Below are 19,348 nucleotides of genomic sequence, written 5' to 3'. Positions count from 1 at the left end.
GACTTCCCCAAGGTCTCATCTTCAGACTTGACTCTCAGCCTTACCCCAGGGTCACCCCTCCCAGCATTCGAAGTCATTGAGACTTGTTTGGATCAAAGGCATTTTTCAATATTTTGCCTTTTTTATCTTGATTACCTTGAACAGCATGTTTTAATAATAATAATGGGCAGCATATTTGACTGAAAGATGAGATAAGGGCAACCTAAACCATTGTACTTGTTAGTTTTATTCACTGAGCAGCCACGCAAAAACTGTTGTAAAAGGAAAATGAACTTGTTCTTTGATTCCTGTTGATGTCAGTCCAAAATTGTGTGAAAGTGCTTCTTGATGCTTGCAGGAAACAGGACCGTAGGACCACAATCTTGCAAGTTTGCAGACTCCTTGGCCTGGCAGAATGAAAGGACAGAGATGTTAAAGGAGATGTTATTGTAAACTCTGAAAAAAATGTTACTCAGATAATCTCTTCTAAAAATAAACAACTAAATGGGTGTTGTTTTCTTCAATATATGGAGTTCAGTTAATTTCTGTAGTATACGGTGTTTTTACAGAAGTCAGTGGAGGATCTCTTTCATTGTTTTGGTCAGCTCGGTTGGTTTTTGGCTTCTGGAAAGTTCTGCATGCTTATCTTGGCAGTAAGAAGTGTTTTGCTGTCACGTTCGAGGCCTGGCTCTGGGTCATGTCTCTGCTTGCCTTCGACTGCTTGCCTTGCAGTTGGGACGCTGCTCTGAAGAAGGAAGCATGAGCAGCCAGAGGAGCCCGCTGGCCCAGTTAGTGTCTCCTGAGCAAACAGATCAAGTTGGCCCCTCTGTCAAGTACAGTGCCACCGCTTTCACTTTAACGACGTGAGTTTACAAATACGTTCCAGAAATCCTTGACGCTGGAACAGGCCAATGTCACAAATATGTTCTGAAAATATCCTATCTAAACTACAAACAATCTAGTTCAAGGAGTTAACAGATCCCAAGGTTTTGTTATCTGATTAGCAAAAACAAACATTTTTTTTCTATGTCAAAGGCAAATTGTTACATTTCACTTCCTATTCCTGTTTCGGCTGAGACAGCTAGCTGAGTTATCAACCCACTTGACATCCCAAGGGCTTAATTCCTTTTTACTTACTATGCTGCAGTTACCAAAAGCCTTCATGTGATCAAAGAGGAAGACCTATCATTTGCTTTTGCCATTAATGTCACGAAGAGTGGAGTTTTTTTTAGTAGTGGTATATTACCTCTTGTCAACAGGAAGTTAAAAATAAAGTACACCAAACTAGTTAGGATGGAAATTCCTCGTAGCTTAGCATTGGCAGGCATTGCATGGTATCATTAAGAAAAGGGAGTGTTATTTAGATAAGCTTTAGAGTCTAATCTCACCTTGGTAACTAATACTTGAAATTCCAGTTGGTACAATTTTGTTGTTTGGATGTGTTGTGGAAATATTTGGAAATGTTTGATGTCAAAATACACCGGTGCTATCATCTAGCTGCAGTTTGCCAGTTCCACTGCATTTTGTGCTGATAACTTCCTACAGCTCCGTGACTGCCAGGGTGAACATAAAACTTTAAGAGAATCCAGATACTGACCATCTGCAGGACCGGAGCACCACCACGCTGCTCGGGCAGAGCAAGCTTGGTTCATCTGGCTCGTCCCCAACGTGATGCCCACAGGACCTGTGGGCAGTAGATCTGCTGACATTGACGGAGCTGCATCCTGAGTGTCGGGATGTCCCAGTTCAAGTCCAGTTCCAGCAGAACTGTCTGAAGGTGGTGGCTTCTGTGATACAATGATCTGACGGCTTCCCAGAAAGGCTCCCGTCTGTCCTCATGGAGTCGGTCAATACTGCTGTGCTGTGGCTGCTGTCAGTGCTGAGGAGAGATGAAGACCCTGCTTGGATTGTGCACTGCAGTTTAGCATCAGGGTGCATTGTTTCTGTTTCAGTCTTTATAAGTGTTTGGAAAATGCTTTTCCTAGCTGCCTATCAGCTAGGAGTAGCAGTGATTATTTCACTGTTAGCTGTTGGATTCCCTTTTCTTGGACTCCTCAGCTTTTTAGGAATGGAAGGGGGAAAAGCCCACGTTTTTCCCCCTACCTTATTCTAAAGCAGCATTACAAGAAAACACAAAGAATTCCCAGAAGTGCAATGAATCACATATATTTTGGAAAAAAATAGAGGTTTGTTATATTCAATTAATATCCACAATCATCACAGAATCACAGAATCACAGAATTTTCTAGGTTGGAAGAGACCTCAAGGTCATCGAGTCCAACCTCCAACCTAACGCTAACAGCCCTCCACTAAACCATATCCCTAAGCTGTACATCTAAGCATCTTTTGAAGACTTCCAGGGATGGTGACTCCACCACTTCCCTGGGCAGCCTGTTCCAATGCCTCACAACCCTTTCTGTAAAGAAGTTCTTTCTAACATCTAACCTAAAACTCCCCTGGCTCAACTTAAGCCCATTCCCCCTCGTCCTGTCACCACGCACGTGGGAGAACAGGCCAACCCCCACCTCTCTACAGCCTCCTTTAAGGTATCTGTAAAGAGCAATAAGGTCACCCCTGAGCCTCCTCTTCTCCAGGCTGAACAAGCCCAGCTCCCTAAGCCGCTCCTCGTAGGACTTGTTCTCCAGGCCCCTCACCAGCTTCGTCGCCCTTCTCTGCACCCGCTCAAGCACCTCGATGTCCTTCTTGTAGCGAGGGGCCCAAAACTGAACACAGTACTCGAGGTGCGGCCTCACCAGAGCTGAGTACAGGGGGACGATCACCTCCCTAGCCCTGCTGGTCACGCTGTTCCTAATACAAGCCAGGATGCCGTTGGCCTTCTTGGCCACCTGAGCACACTGCTGGCTCATATTCAGCCGACTGTCCACCATCACTCCCAGGTCCTTCTCTGCCTGGCAGCTTTCCAACCATTCCTCTCCCAGCCTGTAGCACAAAAGAATTCCCTGAGGACATACCAATATAGGGTTGCTAAAAGTTACAGTGAAAAACTGTTCTAAAATCTCCAAGTTATTCTTACCTTACAGTTTTACAGTAGAGTATTACAGTAGAGATGCAGTGTTACCCCAAAAAATATGCCCACGAAGAGTTGTGGAGTGTCATGATTTACAGTGCCCTAATGACGGTTTGATTTATTAAAATGATTTGATATTACTGGGTTCATGTGGGATTTGGGAAGCTGTTCGACGTGTGCTTTAGTCGTCCTAAAATGCTGGTATAAAAATACCTGGCAGGAAGCTGGATGATATTCTTAATTAATGCACTCTGTCCCTTACTTTTTTTGTTGTGTGTCTGTGCAAGAGGCTTCCTGATTACTACATTCATTTCCAAAATATTTTATATATTTATTTCTTGGTTGCTAGCATGATATGCAAATACTCCAAAAACAAGTGAGAGAAATTGCCTTCAGTGTGTTCTCATGTACCAGACAGCACGTTTACTTCAACTGCTGGTTCCTTAAAGATGTTTTCTTAAAATACAATTTTTACAGTGCATGAAGTATTACACATCTATTTTTCTTAAGCTCTGCTCAAACAGAACAGATATTGATATAATTTCTGATACTTCAGCTTGGTGGCATATTATGGTAGTCCAAAAATGGCTTTTCCTTAGACATGTAATCAAGTCATCGGCTTGCTTGCATTAAGGCACAGGTGTAATACAGTAATCCTGAATATATTAACATTGATTTTAAATTAGACATTTCATTCATGGTTGCTTTTTTGGACAGCAGAATTTCGAAAAATCTAAGTACTTGTTTAACTTGTTAATAATCTCATCGTAATAAAGCAAAATACCTAGGCTTTGATACATGGGAACACTTAAGCATATGATTAAGTGTCCTCCTTGAAGATGAAGGCTTTCCTGAACGGGAGCTTTAATCACATGTTTTACAGCCTTACCGAACCAGTACTTCGTAAGTAATGCCGTATGGACGAGATTGGCAGCTCTGAGTAGGCAGTGCATGTCAAAAGAAGAAATTAATGCATTGTGGGTTAGTGGCGAGTTTAATAGACCACAGGAATAATAGCTGGCTTGATTCACACCAATACCTTGTGCAGAACCGTTGAGTTTATAAAACCTGCCTTAAACGTGGATTTTGAAGAACAGCACAAGAGGGATGTGGGGCTGTTAGAGCAGGTCCAGAGGAGGTCCAGAAGATGCTCAGAGGGCTGGAGCACCTCTCCTGTGAAGAAAGGCTGAGAGAGCTGGGGCTGTTCAGCCTGCAGAATTGAAGGCTCTGGGGAGACCTCACTGCAGCTTCTCAGTACTTCAAGGGGGCTTATAAAAAAGATGGAGAGCAACTTTTTGCTTTGGCAGATAATGATAGGATGAGGGGGAATGGCTTTAAACTAAAAAAATAAAACCCCATCCCTGAAGGTGCCCAAGGCCAGGTTGGATGGGGCTTTGGGCAGCCTGGTCTGGTGGGAGGTGTCCCTGCCCGTGGCAGGGGGTTGGCACTGGGTAGTCTTTAAGGTCTTTAAAGTCCCTTCCAACCCAAGCCTTTCTGTGATTTGAATAACATTGTCCTGAGAGAACTGGGACAGTTGTCTCAGGAGTTGTAACCAAAGCTGGTAAAGAGGATAGAGTGTTGTTGAAGCTGATCTTACAAACACATAGGTTTCTGACGTCTGCCTTCACGTGTCCTAATTTCACAGCTGGGTTTTTATCTGCTGTGATCTTACCCCATTACCTTAATACCACTCTGTTATATTTTTGACATATTTCTATAATTACTCTTTTTCCCCAAGGGCCTGATTTTTAGGATTGCTTTTGCACACTTGTATTTTTCAGGAATTACTATTATTATTTAGGAGGAGAACCTTAGTTACAGGAAACAACCAAATGCTGAGTTAACAACGTCAAAACAGGTTTTTATGTGGCATTGAGGTAATTTTGTAATGGGTGGAGTAGTTCAAAAATCTCTAGGGCATGAGAAACAATACAGCACTTGCAAATTCTTCTTTGCAAGTTCTTCTTTAGCAAAGCTTGGTGATTACCTGGTACACTAAATGGGAACTTCGGGCAGGTGCTGTCAGTACGTTCATTCTGATACTGAAAGTTTTTTTTGTAAAATGGGAAGGTGCTATGTTATGTGTTAGGGCAGCACATGACCATAAGCCTAATCCCAGACCTGTTCATGATCCCATGTTCATGCAGGTCCATGCCTGGGTGCTGGTCGGTCGTAAGCCATGGGAGGATGCTGGGGTAGAGGGGACATGAGGGCTTACCCTGTCCCACAGGATGGGCCACCTGCCCAAAAAACACATGAAGGGCCCCTTTTATCCTGTAAGTATTTCTTGGAGTAGTTTGTACATTTTTATACATTTCTTGACTCCTTTTAAACTCAGAATTGAGCTAAAAGCGTAGAACTACTAACTCCAGCAGAATTGTTTGTAAACAGGAGGCTCGACGTGGCTTCTCTAAGAACCCTGTTGTTATTGGATGCAGCGTGGGAGAAATGAAAGGATGACTTATGGTGCTGAATGTAATCCATTCATTCTCCTCCAGCATCAGCGCAGAAGGCTTTCATGATTTTATGTGATGTTTCTAAGAGGTGAAAGTCACACCCAGACACATTTTTTTTTTAAGCTAAATACAGTGAGTTGATTGCAGGCACACAGACAATGTCCTTCTGATGTTGCAGCTTAGCAGACTGCCTGGCTTGTTTGCTCTGTCACATACACAGAGCAACTTTTGTTCCTTGAGCCCGGTAATCTGGGTTTGAGGCACCTGGGCAGGCTTAAGCGAGCCTTTGTATGACCGTGACAAGGATGTTACCTTACAGTGCGTGCTCACAGGGGAAAGTTTCAGCCCTCGCTTGCATCGATTTTTAACACCTCTGTGGAGCTGTGCTGGCTTGACCTTGGCTGGCTGCCCGACGCCCACCCAGCTGTGCTCTCACTCCCCCTCCTCAACAGGACACGGAGGGACGTCAGAGGGAAAACTCAACGGGTTAAGGTAAAGGCAAGGAGATCGCTTGCCAGGTACCAGCACAGGCAAAACAGACTCTACTCGGGGAAGATTAGTTTCTTGGCAATTAGAATAGATTTGGATGGTGAAAAACTGACCCCCAAATTAACACAACACCTCCCCAGCCTCCCATTTTTCCTAGGCTCAACTTCAGGCCTTCATTCCCAGATCCCCTGCCTCTTCCCACAAATGGTACAAGGGTTGGGGAACGGAGGTGTTATGGCCAGCCCGTACCAGCTCCTCCCTCCCCATGGTTTCCCCTGCTCCTGCGTGGACTCTCTGCAAGCTGCAGCCCTTCAGGACAAACCTGGTGTGGTCCTTGTCACAAGCTGCAGGGAAATTCCTGCTCCATGGTGGTCTTTCCAGGGGCTGTAGGGGAATCTCTGCTCCAGTGCCTGGAGTGCCTCTTCTCTTTCCTTCTCCTCTGACCTCGGTGCTTACTGGGTTGCTTCTCATGCTTTTTTTAACCTTCTGCAATACACACTTGAGGGCGCAATTTGAAATGTCTATCCTGTAGATGTGTGAGGAGAACACCTTGATGGGATCTAATGGTATAGACCCTGGACAACCTTCCCAGGGGAGATGTGTCTGCAGAGTCTGCCCTGGCTCTTGATCTGGAGGCCACAAAACGTGATAAATGCTATAATCTGTTCTGCTCCATACCCACAGGAGTAAACATAGCCAATTCAGCATACTGTGGTGGTTAATAGTTTCCACTTCAGGAAATACCGATCTAAATCTTGTTAATATCAAGATTTGCAATGGTACCTGTCCAGGAGTAGGTAAAGTGGATATTTGCTGTAGTGAAGTAGTTTTCAAAGCCAGATGCTGGTGGTCTGTGGTGTCAGGAGGCCCTGAAGGCAGACGAGTTCTGTACACTTTCCTCCTGTGCTTTTGCTGTTGTGTTTTTCTTACTTTGCTCAAACCCTCCACCGGTTTTGTGTTAGTGTTTCTGTTTTTACTTATCCTCCTGCCCCTCTTGAGTCCCTTCTCACTCACTTTGAGCGTGCCTGTATGTTTTCTTGCTTATGGAAGGCGTTGAGACATTTCAGTTCTACGTGGAAGCTTTGTCACCTCCGTAAGGCATAGCAAAAGTGCCGGCAGGCTGCTGAAGGAAGCAGCAGGGTGGACGGGTCAGCAAACTGTGCTCCTGGTGACTGTGCAGTTTACCCCCTCCTAGCACTGACCCCATCCAGCTCACTCACATTCGTTCAGGCTTTCTCATCATGCCTTATCCTAGAGCACTGACACCACTAGCGTCAGAGCCGGGGAAGGATGAATGTCCCCAACAGGTCCTCTTCCTTATAAGCCTTGCAGCACACAATTTGCGGAAATACATCCCATTTCCTGGAAATTCCATATCATGTAAAAGGAACACAGTCTGCGTGTGTGTGCATGTGAGTACGTTGGCTGACAGATGCAAGTAAAAAGACTTGCATCTTGGGCCCTTAGACAGGAGTGTTTGTGCTGACTGGGGCCAGTTTGGCCAGTTTGACCCAGTTTGACTGATTTATGCTGGTACAGAATTTAGTCTAATGTGTTCCTCCGGGTTTGAGCATCCCTGAGATGTGTGTATCCTTGTGCTACAACATCTCATGCAACCTTTGTTGTTGTTCAGTGGAGGATTTTGTGAGAAATTATGTGCTGTATTTGGGTTTCCATGAGGCATATATTGCTTTATATGGGATTCTGTCATAATTGGGGTATCTGTGTGTGTGAGTATGAAAAAGAAGAAAAGGAAGATCTCAGTGCTTACAGATGTATCCTGCCTATATGAGGTTCCTTTTTTTTAGGTCATTTTTACTAGCACCATCAGATATGGAATACCGTCCTCTTTGTCCCCAACTCGTTCTTCAGTGATTCCCTCTTCCCCTGCAGGACGCATACATCCAAGATGTTTTGTTTTCAGCCTAAACTCTTGGCAACTTGTAATTAAAGTAGGAATTCTAATCCACTATAAAGAGAGCTAATGGATATATAATTAACTAATGACAGTCGGTGGGACTAGGCCAGGCAAAGTGAAAGCCATAAAAATTTGGAGCGTATGAGTTGGAAGTTCACAGCTGCTCTGCAGTGGATGGAAAAGGCAGTTCTGCCAGGGGGAGTAAAGTTGAGGAGATGGCTTGAGAGCTCGTGAGAGGACAATGGACCTTGAAGTGTTGGGAAAGGAGTAGAAGGACGTCTGGACGCCTACCTGAGCAGCCTGCTCTAGGGAACCTGCTTTGGCAGGGGGTTGGACCCGATGAGCTCTTGAGGTCCCTTCCAACCCCTACTGTGTTTCCCCGGCCCAGTTTCTCTCCCCACTGGCTGGGGCTATCCCTCTCCATGACCATTAACTCTTCTCCCTGTGTGCTTTCCTTGGCACTGGCAGCACAAGTAGCTGTTCCGGTGGGCAGAAGCAGAGACCAGTGGGTTGGGTTGCTCCAGGAAAAGAAGCAGGCCATGCACCCTCTTCCTCTTTGATGGGCAGGTTGTCAGGTACTAACAGGGTGGTTTTACCTGCACCTGACCTGGAGAAGTGCTTATGGACAAGCCAGCTCCTCAGGGGGCATGGCGAGAGCGCTGCCTGTGGTAGCCATGGTGCCTCCTCTGTGTGCTGTGCCCACGGCTGTGGTCACGGCTGCTTTTTTTTGCTGAACCCCACTGGGGTGAACGAGGTTGTGGTGAGGTGAGGCAGCCCAGCCTGCACTGGGGGCAGGATTCTCTGGTCAGCCAGGTTCGTGTGGTGCTGTCTGCTGGGTGCACTGCTCATGGAGCTGAGTAGCTTACCCCTACGGATGCAGCTGATGTTGAAAAGCATACCTGAGTAAATGCGTTATAATCCTGCTAAATATTGAGATCATGTCTAGCATGTTCTAAATAACAGGTAGTTCTTGATCTGCCGCAGCGTTTCCAGTGACTCACTCCCTTTTTCCCCCTGTTGCAGTAATTACAGAAGAGTGTTGCAGTTTCTGACTCAGAGGGAGGCTTTGCTCCAAGGCTCTTGGCCATGCGGGCGGCCCAGCTCAGCAGCCATATGGGGCGAGTCGTGGGGGTCTGCGTGGCAGCCGGCGGGGACTGAGCCAAGAATAATGCAGGCGTGGCATATGTTTTGAAGAAGAGATAGCAAGCCATTAACAGCAGAATTTGCTTTGGGTTAGCCACAAGGAAGTTGGTTGCTGGAATCTTGGCTGTGACTTTTGTGTCTCTCAGACTGGGTGCTTAAAGGAAAGACATGCAAAGGGACAGGTGACAGGTCTTGATCCCCTGCAGTTTTCACGGTCCTGTAGCCTCCGTTTGTAATGAGGCCTTTTAGATTTAGTAGTGCCGTGCTCTCGCTTTGTGCTGGTGCAAGTGGCCATGTGCGGCTGGCCACCGTGTCTCTCCTTAAAAGAAATGTGTGGGAAGGTCCTCTTGGCATCAGCAAAGTATATTCAGAAGCAAGTCTGGAATTCAGGCCATGTTTCTTGGAGATGGCGATGGATTTTCCTGTGCCCTAAATACTGCACCAAAACCCACTGTCTATTTTGAGGTGAACAAAATCTGCAAACTTGCTCACTGTTATTTCAGTTTAAGCATGAGATCATTTTCTTTAATTTCTCTTTCAGTGTAAGTGGGTAAGAATGGGGATCTTGATTTTTTTTTAATGGTTATGGTGCAGTGTTTTCAAATGCTTAGGTCAGAGAACATTATATATATGAGCTTGTTATCTCGACGTATAATGGAATCAGATTCCAATCCATTGCTCCTTCTCAAGGGATAAACATTTCTTCACCAAGCACTGGTGTGACACAACGCGTGGTAGAAACATGACTATTTTGAGTATCCCTATGTCAAAGTGCTAGTGCACTTAGTTTACGGTTCACAAACCTCGTTTATATGCCTAAGAACCCTGTGATGTAGATTGAAGAGTTGGATGCCAGGGAGCGGGATACCAAAAAGCTACAGACCTGAGCAGGCAGCTGTCCACCATAGTCAAGGGAATTCAGAAAGAACTATCCATGAAGCACTCTTACTTCTTTGGGTTTAAGTTTCAGCCCTGTATCACGTAGGACATGCAATGTGAAAGGCTTTCCTGGGTTTAGATGCCTTTGCTACCCGTCTTGGTAGGGACTGCTAGCTCACTGTCTCAGTGACAACTCAAAGAGAAGGTGCAGTTCATGGTACCTGCCGCTTATATTAGAGGCTAAATGTTTGAAGTGCTCGCCTATGGAGTGGGAGTCTGTACTTGCAGTCGTCTTGCACTGCCCAGGAGAGCCCCCAGGTCAAATGGAAGGTGGGAGTGGAGCTGAAACTGTGTGGGTGCATCAATGACTGCGGGATTCACAGGGACGGGAGGGGTATGGCTCTGAAACTCCTTTGAGGGAGCAAAGTGATGTGTACATATATAAGCATTTTTTCAAATATAGAATTCATTGTCCCAAGTCAGATCCCTGCTCCTAGGACTTTGGTGAGGGCTTTGACTGGTGTTCTGTTGCATACAACATAGATAATATCTCATCTATGTGATTTTTTTATTTTTTTTTTTAAATTTGATAAGTGGCCTGACTGACGTGTTTCATGCCAATGAGGTAAATATTCACTGAGAATGCAATCCAGTTCAGGCCTTTTGGGAAGCTGAGCTCTCAAGCATCTTCTTGGTAAATTTTGAACATCCTGAAGCACGAGACTGGCACTGAGATGCTGAAGTGGTACATTTGGGTGTGCGGGGGCTTTTATGGATCCGAGCTGTAAATTCTTAGATCAGTGAGAAGTGAATATGTGGCCTGTGGGATGTTTCAGCTGTTGATTTCTCTTTTCAGGCAGAGTGGACAATTGGTGAGAGGATGGGCTCTGCTGGGAAGGCTTGCCCCCTCACCATGGCAGCTGACAAGTCAGAAGCTGGAGACTTGGCTCTGGAGCCGCTGCTCACTTGCAAGCTATGTCTCTGTGAATATTCCCTGGATAAGATGACCACTCTTCAGGAATGCAGCTGCATCTTTTGTACATCGGTAAGATCTAGCAGCACCTTTAGGTTACAGTAATGGGGGATAGACAGAGCTGTGAGATAGGGTTGCTTGGGATTGCTTGAAGGATGTTATCCACATTGATATAGGATGCTTTCCTAAAGAACATTTGATATTAGTCTATCTTGCCTTATCTAGAGACTTATCTGCCATTCGGTTTTTGATAATGTGTAACTCTAAGAGATATTTACATAGCAAATAATAATAAATTCTAGTATTAAATGGGGAAAATATGCATTTTAAGACTGTTAGAGAACATAAGCCATCTATATACAGTCTCAGTGACTGTGAGATTTTGTTAGGTTTTGTTTCCCTGTTATTTTCTGAGTAGTTAGAGGCCTTTTTTTTTTTTTTTTTTTTTTTTTTTTTTAAGTCTTGTATGTATTTTTCAAGGCAATCTGAAAACCTAAACAAAAATTAACCTTGGCCTATTAACCTTTGTCTCTGCAGTCTACGCTGCAGAGAAATTGCCCAGGTCATGCATTGCCTATAGTTGTCAGTGAGGACTTTCTATCCTGCAAATTCAGATCAAATAAAGCTGCTGGAAGTGATAAAGGCTGAGGTTGAGTGAGCTCATGAAAGCCCTACAGATATTAGTGCTCTTCTGGTTTCTTTGTCAGCATGGGAAAATGAACCCAGACTCTCTGGCAATAGTGACTGATGTACTTGACTAACAGACATTGGAAGTAGGTCAGAAGCCAGTGTACAGAGCGTTTTTTTGTTTTGTTTTGCTTTTTTAAAAATTCCAGAATAAACATTACATATATGTGTTTTTTTTTTTTTTTTTAACAACTTGTGGATGAGCATCAAACAAGTACTTTTAAGTTTTGTACTTTTAAGTTTTGTGCTTGATTGTTTGAACTCATGGAAAAAATGAGATATTTGTCAAGCCTGCTTGAGTCAGAGTATCCTCATTTACACTGAGTTAAGGGCAGCTTAAGAGGGACAAGAATGTAGTTATGTGTTTCAAGAAAGTAGCGTAAGATTGGCTAATGGCATTTTCAACCTGAACTTCATGTAGTGTCTTTTCCTTGATGACTTCCACAAAACATTTCCACTCTTTAGTTTGTAACGTAGGTTTTAAGAGAACATGCCTAACAGGTAGATATGAAGGATACAACTTCAGATTTAAAAATTTGGAAACGTGGATTCATTTAAAGTGGTCCCACTCTTCTCCAAGAATTCAATGACTGATTTAGTATCATTCATAGCACATGACTCTGACTTCAGTGTTAGCTGGGCAGAGTAATTCCTTTCCCCCTGGGGAAGGGAGGACTGCTGAGGACTGTGCCAGGCAGAGCTGTGCTCTCCAATCCGCCAGGGCCCTGGCTAAAGGGAGATGTCAGCGATGCCTGTGTGTGGTTGTGGTCCTGTGTACGGCCCTTACCTGGCCAGCAGCATGACAAGCATCTGCTCTGAGCTTGGCTCTCTAGTGCCACTGCAAAAAATTGGGAAGTGCAGTCATGGGTGCTTTGCATCTGTGCATCTTTGCTGCCTTTGTCTAAGGCTAGAGCCAGCCTTGGGTGAGTACTGAATGCAGCTGGGAGAAGTCTTTCAACAAGCTCTATTTATCTCAGTGTGCCTAATATGCCTCGGTTGTGCTTATGCTCTGTGTCTACCCTTTGGCTGTTGTTGCCTGCTTACCTCTGTCTTTCACGGTCACTTCTCACTTGTCCTGCAAGCGCCTTGCCTGGCTGTGATATCAGGGGCAGGTAAGGAACAGCTCCTTTCTCACCAGGCTGTCTGTGAGGAGAGGCTGCCATCTCCTTATTTCTGCAGCTGCCAGTGTGAAAGGTTGGACAGGGGCTGAGTCACTGCCTGCAGAGTCCTCTGCACTTTCCTGCTCCCTTTCCTGTTGCTCACCACGTGTGCTGAGATGGAAACAAATACGAGCAGGGCTGGCAGCAGCACAGCTTTCTACACGTCTTTGCTCCCTGTGGTCCCTCTGTGCCCACGACGAAGCTCAGTTCTACCTACTGCTGCTGTGGCGTGGGCTCAGGAAGGCTCCTCTGGAGATCAAGGGTCTCAAAAAGCACTGAGACGTTTTGTGGTGGTTATAAAGAGAAAGGGAGTTATAAGGCACTTCTTTTAAAGGTGAGATATGTAACAGAGGAAGGTTGATTGGTACCTGTAGCACAGATCTGAATGGTAATCTGTGTCTGAGCACCCTCCCAATACGCTTCTGTGCTGATGCATTACAAACACGTGGATCTTCCATCCTGTAACAAAGAGGGCTCTGCAAACTTTTAACCTGCCTAAATGCTTTTCCATCTCGAACCCAGAGCAGTTTCTGGGAAGCTAAGTTGCACCAATACCTTTAGGCAGCCTCCAAAGAGCAGTGGCAGAAGCACCTCACCACAGAGTGCCTCGGTGCCAGGGCTTGCACTGGGCATTGCTCAGGGCAGAACCTGCAGTTAACTGCTCTGGTATGCAACACCATAACTTTCTTCCCACCCATGATAAGGCTCTTAGATACCTTCATGCTGCCTTTAAGACAGAGATTGCAGTGAGAATGTCAACCTTGAGCTATGGGATCAAGCCCATATTAGTTTTTGAGCTAGCAATGCTTTCAGCTTGCATAGCTTATTCTTATCTTTTATCACTAAGGTTAATTCTATAGATTCAAGAGCAGTATTACATTTGAAATTTAATAGAAAAGGACTTGACATGGGCATAGTGTATTCTAAGTTGAAGCCACTGGTTTGGCTAACTTTTTGTTCTATTACATGTGTGAGGCCTTTTTACATGACAGCTGTAATGATGCTTCTCTGTGACTCTTTTTTACTACAGCATTTTTAGCTGTGGAAATAACTGGAAATTGTTACTGTTTAGGCATGTGCAGGGGGAGATCATATCTCCTTTTCATTCAGATTGTATACAGCTGTGTTTTCAGCTTAAGATACTCACCTTATATATCTCCTAAAAGCTGCATTCTAGCCAAAGTAAGTAAACTCTGTTTAAGAAGGTGTGTGCTTGAATTTTGGTGGAAAGTTGCTGTTAAGACAGGAGCTTTTCAACTACTACAGAGTTTTACTCTGTCTGTTCAGAGAAGGAATAGCAGATGGCTTTGTGGAACACGCTTGATGTCTTATTTGGTAGCCCAGTCAGGTCTGAAGAGTCATCAACCTTGTATTTCTCCACATTTGCTGTGGTTGGCATAAGACTCCACTGAGATGTGAGATGAAGCACACATTTACACATCCCAAGAATTTGGAAATGGCTGTAATGCACATCATGGCTTGGGTTTGATGTGTTTGGTTTATATTAGTTTCAAATGAAAGACTGATCTCTGAAGAGGGCTGGGCAGGGAAATGGTGAGGTATATTTTCTCTGCAAAACTTTGGTTGACTGTACTTCATGTGACTCTGGTCATTGACTATATCCATAAAACCTTTGCAGTGATGTACAGTATTGTAAATGAAAATATGTATAGACATTCAACAATATGTGTTGCTTGTACCACATGGTTTTATGCTACTTGTCCCATTCAGAAAAGGGGGGTAGGGAGTGTCTTGTCTGTTCCCTATGCTGTTTATCTTGTTTTTTTCATCTCTCCAGTCATCATTCACACATATTTGGCAAGATGTCCTTCTTATCTGCAGTACCTTGTGCTTGCTTTGTCTTGCAACCTCTTTGTCCTTGGATGGCACACACATGTGCCTCTACACAGGTGGTCACACTGCTCATATATATATATAAAATGATTATATTCCATGTCTGGCTAAGCCATCAGAGTGTTAAGAAATATGGTATTTTAGTGCACTTCTCTCTGGGTCCAAAGCAAACTAATATTTATTATACCCTGATTAATACACTTACAAAGTTTTATTTTGCCTTACTTGGGCAAACATCAGGAGTGCTCTGCTGGGTTACTTACTGTTAACAACATTGCTGTTAAGGAGAACATGGTTTGGGGGGTCCTTTAAATGTGTGAGCATGCTGGTATCGGCTTTTTCCCCCACACCAGTTCTGCTTGGTTTTGCCTTTGCTCTTTTTCCCCCCCACTTTCTGGGCATTTCAGGTCCCTGACATGAGCCAGGCGAGCAATCACTCACTATAGCGGCGCTGCTATTTACGTCAAGCAGCAGCTTTTATCCATCTTGTGTGTTGTTTACTGGAATAGGGTTTGAGATGCAAAAAACAACATACAACAAACTCTGAACACAAAAGATACTTCTATGTCTTTGCTCCTGTGTTGTCAGCACATGTTTATGCAGGACCAGCATGAATCACCCTTCGTTTTTTTTTCCAAGCAAATTCTTTGTTAGGTCTTGTATTTCTGAGAAGCATGTGAGGTAACTGAGTTACAAAACATACAAAACAAATACCGTGATGATCACCTGTTTGTTATTTTGGTCCACAGAACCCAGTCTAAGTGAGATTAAACTTCCTGCAACCTTAAAAGGAGAAGTCAACGTGCAACGTTGAATAGGAGCACAGGTAGCTTCTGCCTTGAGTATTCTACAAGTAGAAGGTGATCCCATGGTGTTTGGGAGAACAAGATTTTCTGCTGTAGCTATGTGTGACAGCAAGGCCAGGGCTGTAGGCATGGGCAAAAAAGGTTTTTTTCCTGCTGTTGACAGCCTAGTGCCCTGGGCAGCTCTTGCCTGCCTGGTGAGGAAGCTGCAGCCTGTGAAAGAGGAGCTTGCGTGCTGCTGCCAGCTATTTTTGCTAGAGGGGAAGGGAAAACCCTTCCACAGAAACAGGAGTTTCTGTTGTGCTTGGCCAGCAAGACGCTCTAAGGCTCCTCTGCTTTCCTTGTGCCTTTCAGGAGCAGCTGTGCGCTGCCCTACTTCCTTCTTCGGGTGGCCAAATATTGACATTCTGTCCTTAGTACTGTGCAGTCTTTGGCTGCTTGTGCAGGGGAGAGTTGGAGAACTGTAGACAAACTGATGTGAAGGATCAGCATCAGCAAAAAGCATTTGAAGGAAAGCCGCAGAGCTGAGGAGATTGAGCAGATCAAAGACAAGGGGAAGGCAGATGACAAAGAACGTGGGATGTCTGCGAAATAAAGCAAATATGCACAAATACTACAGTGAAAGACTACTTAGTAAAACTTAGGAGTAAGGGAAAATTTGGATTTGCCTTTGTCTAGCAAACTCTGGGTTTTAATCTCTCTTCTGTTTCTTTCTGCTAATTTTCAGGAGGAGATTTCTTGATCCTCTCTTCCACCTCTTTTCTCCATCCTAGGAGACATCTGTATGTGCTCGTGGCTGCACCAGAACACTCTGTTCTCCTTTTCCTAAATAGCCCTTGTGCTGCGATGCCCCACTTACTTTATGTAAGCTCACCTCAGACTGTTTTCTGTTTCCACCCACAGGTAGAAACCTGTCAAATTTTGACGTTTCAGATTTTTTTTTTCCCCCCAGCTTGACATTTGAAATGTTGCAGAATAGCTTTGTTTTAAAGTTATAAAAAAGAAAATTCCCACGCCTGCTAAGAGCGGTACTGAACACGTAGCAATTTTATAGTAATTTAGAGGGTTTGAAAACTTCTCACATGCATTTCTGGTCATTTTTAGTTTTGTGGTGCCATTTCATGGCAAAGATTGCCAGGAACCTACCCTGACTTTTCTGAAAGGCATCCATCATGTGCAGGGCCATGTGTAAATTGGTTTTAGACTGTGCACCTGAGCAGCTTCTAGCACCATTGGATGTAGATCTGTTGAGACAAAGCTGACAGATTTCTCAGTCTTCCTTAAAAGATCCCTTAAAAATCCTGGCTTGGGGAGCAGCAAGAGGCCACTTATTCTAGTCCACTGTCATCTTTCCTTGTTGATATTTTCACTTGGTCATAACAAAGGAAGATGCTTGTTAGTCATGTTTCTCCTCCCCATCTACTCAGCTACAATTTGTCATCTGAGGCTAAGGGAATTTTTTCACTTTCTTTTAAGCATCTTCCTCCTTAAGGCTTTTGTGTGGTCTGATCTTTTATCCATTTAAAGGTAACTTCATTTATCACTGCATCTGGTCCTTAGCAGTTAAAATACAGATCAGGCAATACAAGTACATGTTTTATTGGTGTGCTTTTGTTGTTCTTTTAAGAAAACTTCTTTTTTTTTGGGTTGGAAAAGCCCCACATTTTTCTTCAGGCAAAGTGCAGATACCTCCAAGCTAATCGACAGTAGGCTTAATTCATCTGGTTTTAAGACCTGCTGGGAAATGCTTGACACATTCCAGGAGTTCAGTTACTACACATTGAATGATGCAGATCTGCCATAACTGCTGGGTACTGTTCCCTATTTCAATTTTTTTTTTTTTTTTTACATTTAATTGAGTACACAATTGATTAATTATTGAGTGGATCTGGCAGCCACTGGAGTGAAAATGTAGTGTTCTGACAAGTTACTAATACTACATATAAAACTTCACAGCTACTACCTTGTGATGTATATGCACTGAAGAGCAGGGAACATTTGTAAATAAGAAAGTAATGAGAGACATGTCTTACATAATAAAAAGTACATGAACACTACAGAGAACTGAAGTGAAAACTAAACTTAATCTGTTCTGGATCGTAAGACAGAGAGGCACGTGGCCTCTGGAATGCCAATCAAAAAGTTGTCTTCTCTCCATATGTAGTCTGTTTATTTCAACCCTCAGATTTTGAGTTTGTGAAAGGCTAGGGCTAAAAAAATAAACACTGAAAAAAAATGACCCCAAACTCAATACAGTTTTGAGGACTTTGAGAAAGAGATTTAACGTTTTAATGTGGATATTAAAATGTGGGCCTGAGGTTTTCTTAAATTTTCTGAAATGGAAATTGTCTTCAAGTTACACACTAGGAAGAAAGACTTTCTTCTTTGGCAGAATACTTTAAAACATATTTTGTTTAATGTAGATCATACTCTAGGAGTGGTTGGGAAATAGTGTGGACCTGTTTTTTTCCCCTAATTTCCACAGTTATCATGTTTAATTAAAGAAAGATACCCTTACTTGTTCTGGATCAACTGCTACACAGTGGTCAGTCAGCAGCACTACCTGTAGCACTTGAAAGGAAAATAGGCCAGCTCCTTCAGTTTCCTCCTTTTTTCCTAGCCAGCCCTCCACCTCTCTTGAATATTACCTGTTCAAATTTGCTGTATCACATTTGTAGATTCCTTTTTATGCTTTCACATCCAAAACTATGAGGCTGAATTTAGGGAGCTAAAGAGCAGGGTAATGGAATATGTCAAAGTACTTGGAAAGGCATCATGTAGGAATGACTGGGATCCATCTTTTCTCTCTGGTATAGAGATGACCTGAAAATGCCTTTGACCAGAAGCATAAGATTTCCCAGGGAGAAGGATATAATGCCTTTGTTACATCATTACCCAGCAACATAATACCAAAATTATACTTTGAACTCATTCTTAAATTGAAATGCAGAACTGTTATGGTCCTTCTGCAGATTAAAGATGTTGCCAAACCAAACAGACTTCCTTTTTTTTTTTTTTTTTGGGTCAGCATATTAAAAATCCCCGCCATACAATATGATTTGGGAAAAGAGAGAGAAAAAAAGTTGAAGTTAGTGCAATGTGTCCAAGAAGTGCTGAAATGAAGAATCCGTGAGTAGTCTGAACAGAATTTTCAGTTCCTGGAGTTCACAGCTGACCATAGCAAACACTCTTGAAAAATACAGGAAGTGTTTATTACTGAAAAAAGGATTTGTTGTTACTCATTTGTGCATTGCTGGGTTGGGATTTTCAGTGCTTTTTTTAAAGAGTCTTCTTTCACGTTGCAACTTACACTTTTAACAAAGCTTTAGCTCCAGGAGAGGAATGTGTGCTTGGGTATATGCAAATATTTGCCTAAATCGTAACCTCTTTTACAAGTCCTGTAAACCAAAAATAAATGCATATATATTGCATGTTCTATGAGAATATGATCCGAATACTTTACAGGCCTTAACTTATTAGATACTCATGAGTAGCATTTTCTGAAGTAGGTAAAGAGACACCTGTCTTTATTAAACAGCAGAAGGTGATGGCTTGAAAGACAAAAACATGTTATTGTCAAAAACAAATTGTTGACCCCGAATGCATAGAAAGAAAATTATTTGAAGAAAAAGTCTCATTATGCATTTTGAATCTCAGGTAGAAGAAAAAAATATTTGCAGTACTATTTTCACTGAAGTTGACAGTAGTCCAGCAGGAGCAAAAGTTGTTTGTCGACGTTAGATTGGCACCAAAACCTTCTGTCAGGTGTACTGATTTTTACTAGTGGAGTGGTATTGCCACATTGTAATGTATCTCTCTTCCTTGGTTGCATCAGGATTACCCAATGCCTTCCAGAACACAACTAGCTACGTGGTATAGCTGCTTGGTGGGCAGAACCTCAGTTGAGTGTAAAGTGTTCAGGGTACAGTTGCAGGCATGGTAGTTAAAATTCCCTTGGTTGACTTCTACCATTTATTTG

At 43.4% G+C, this 19,348-nt stretch overlaps 1 protein-coding gene across 8 annotated transcripts in view; it reads left to right on the top strand.

Moving 5' to 3' along the window:
* The window catches only part of RNF144B (ring finger protein 144B), an 80,429-nt gene that overhangs the window by 37,036 nt on the left and 24,045 nt on the right, over positions 1-19,348 (top strand). For 5 of the 8 annotated variants that reach the window (XM_084508201.1, XM_084508196.1, XM_084508197.1 and 2 more), the window contains one exon: positions 10,749-10,937. In XM_084508201.1, coding sequence (XP_084364327.1) covers positions 10,773-10,937 — 165 coding nt within the window. In that variant the 5' untranslated portion in view covers positions 10,749-10,772. The remainder of the gene's footprint in view (positions 1-10,748; positions 10,938-19,348) is intronic. The other 3 variants (XM_084508202.1, XM_084508200.1, XM_084508199.1) reach the window with 1 other exon arrangement.

This window comes from Aythya ferina (assembly GCF_964211825.1).
Source record: "Aythya ferina genome assembly, chromosome: 2".
NCBI classification, from domain to species: domain Eukaryota; kingdom Metazoa; phylum Chordata; class Aves; order Anseriformes; family Anatidae; genus Aythya; species Aythya ferina.
This window is presented reverse-complemented; position numbering and strand designations above follow the sequence as displayed.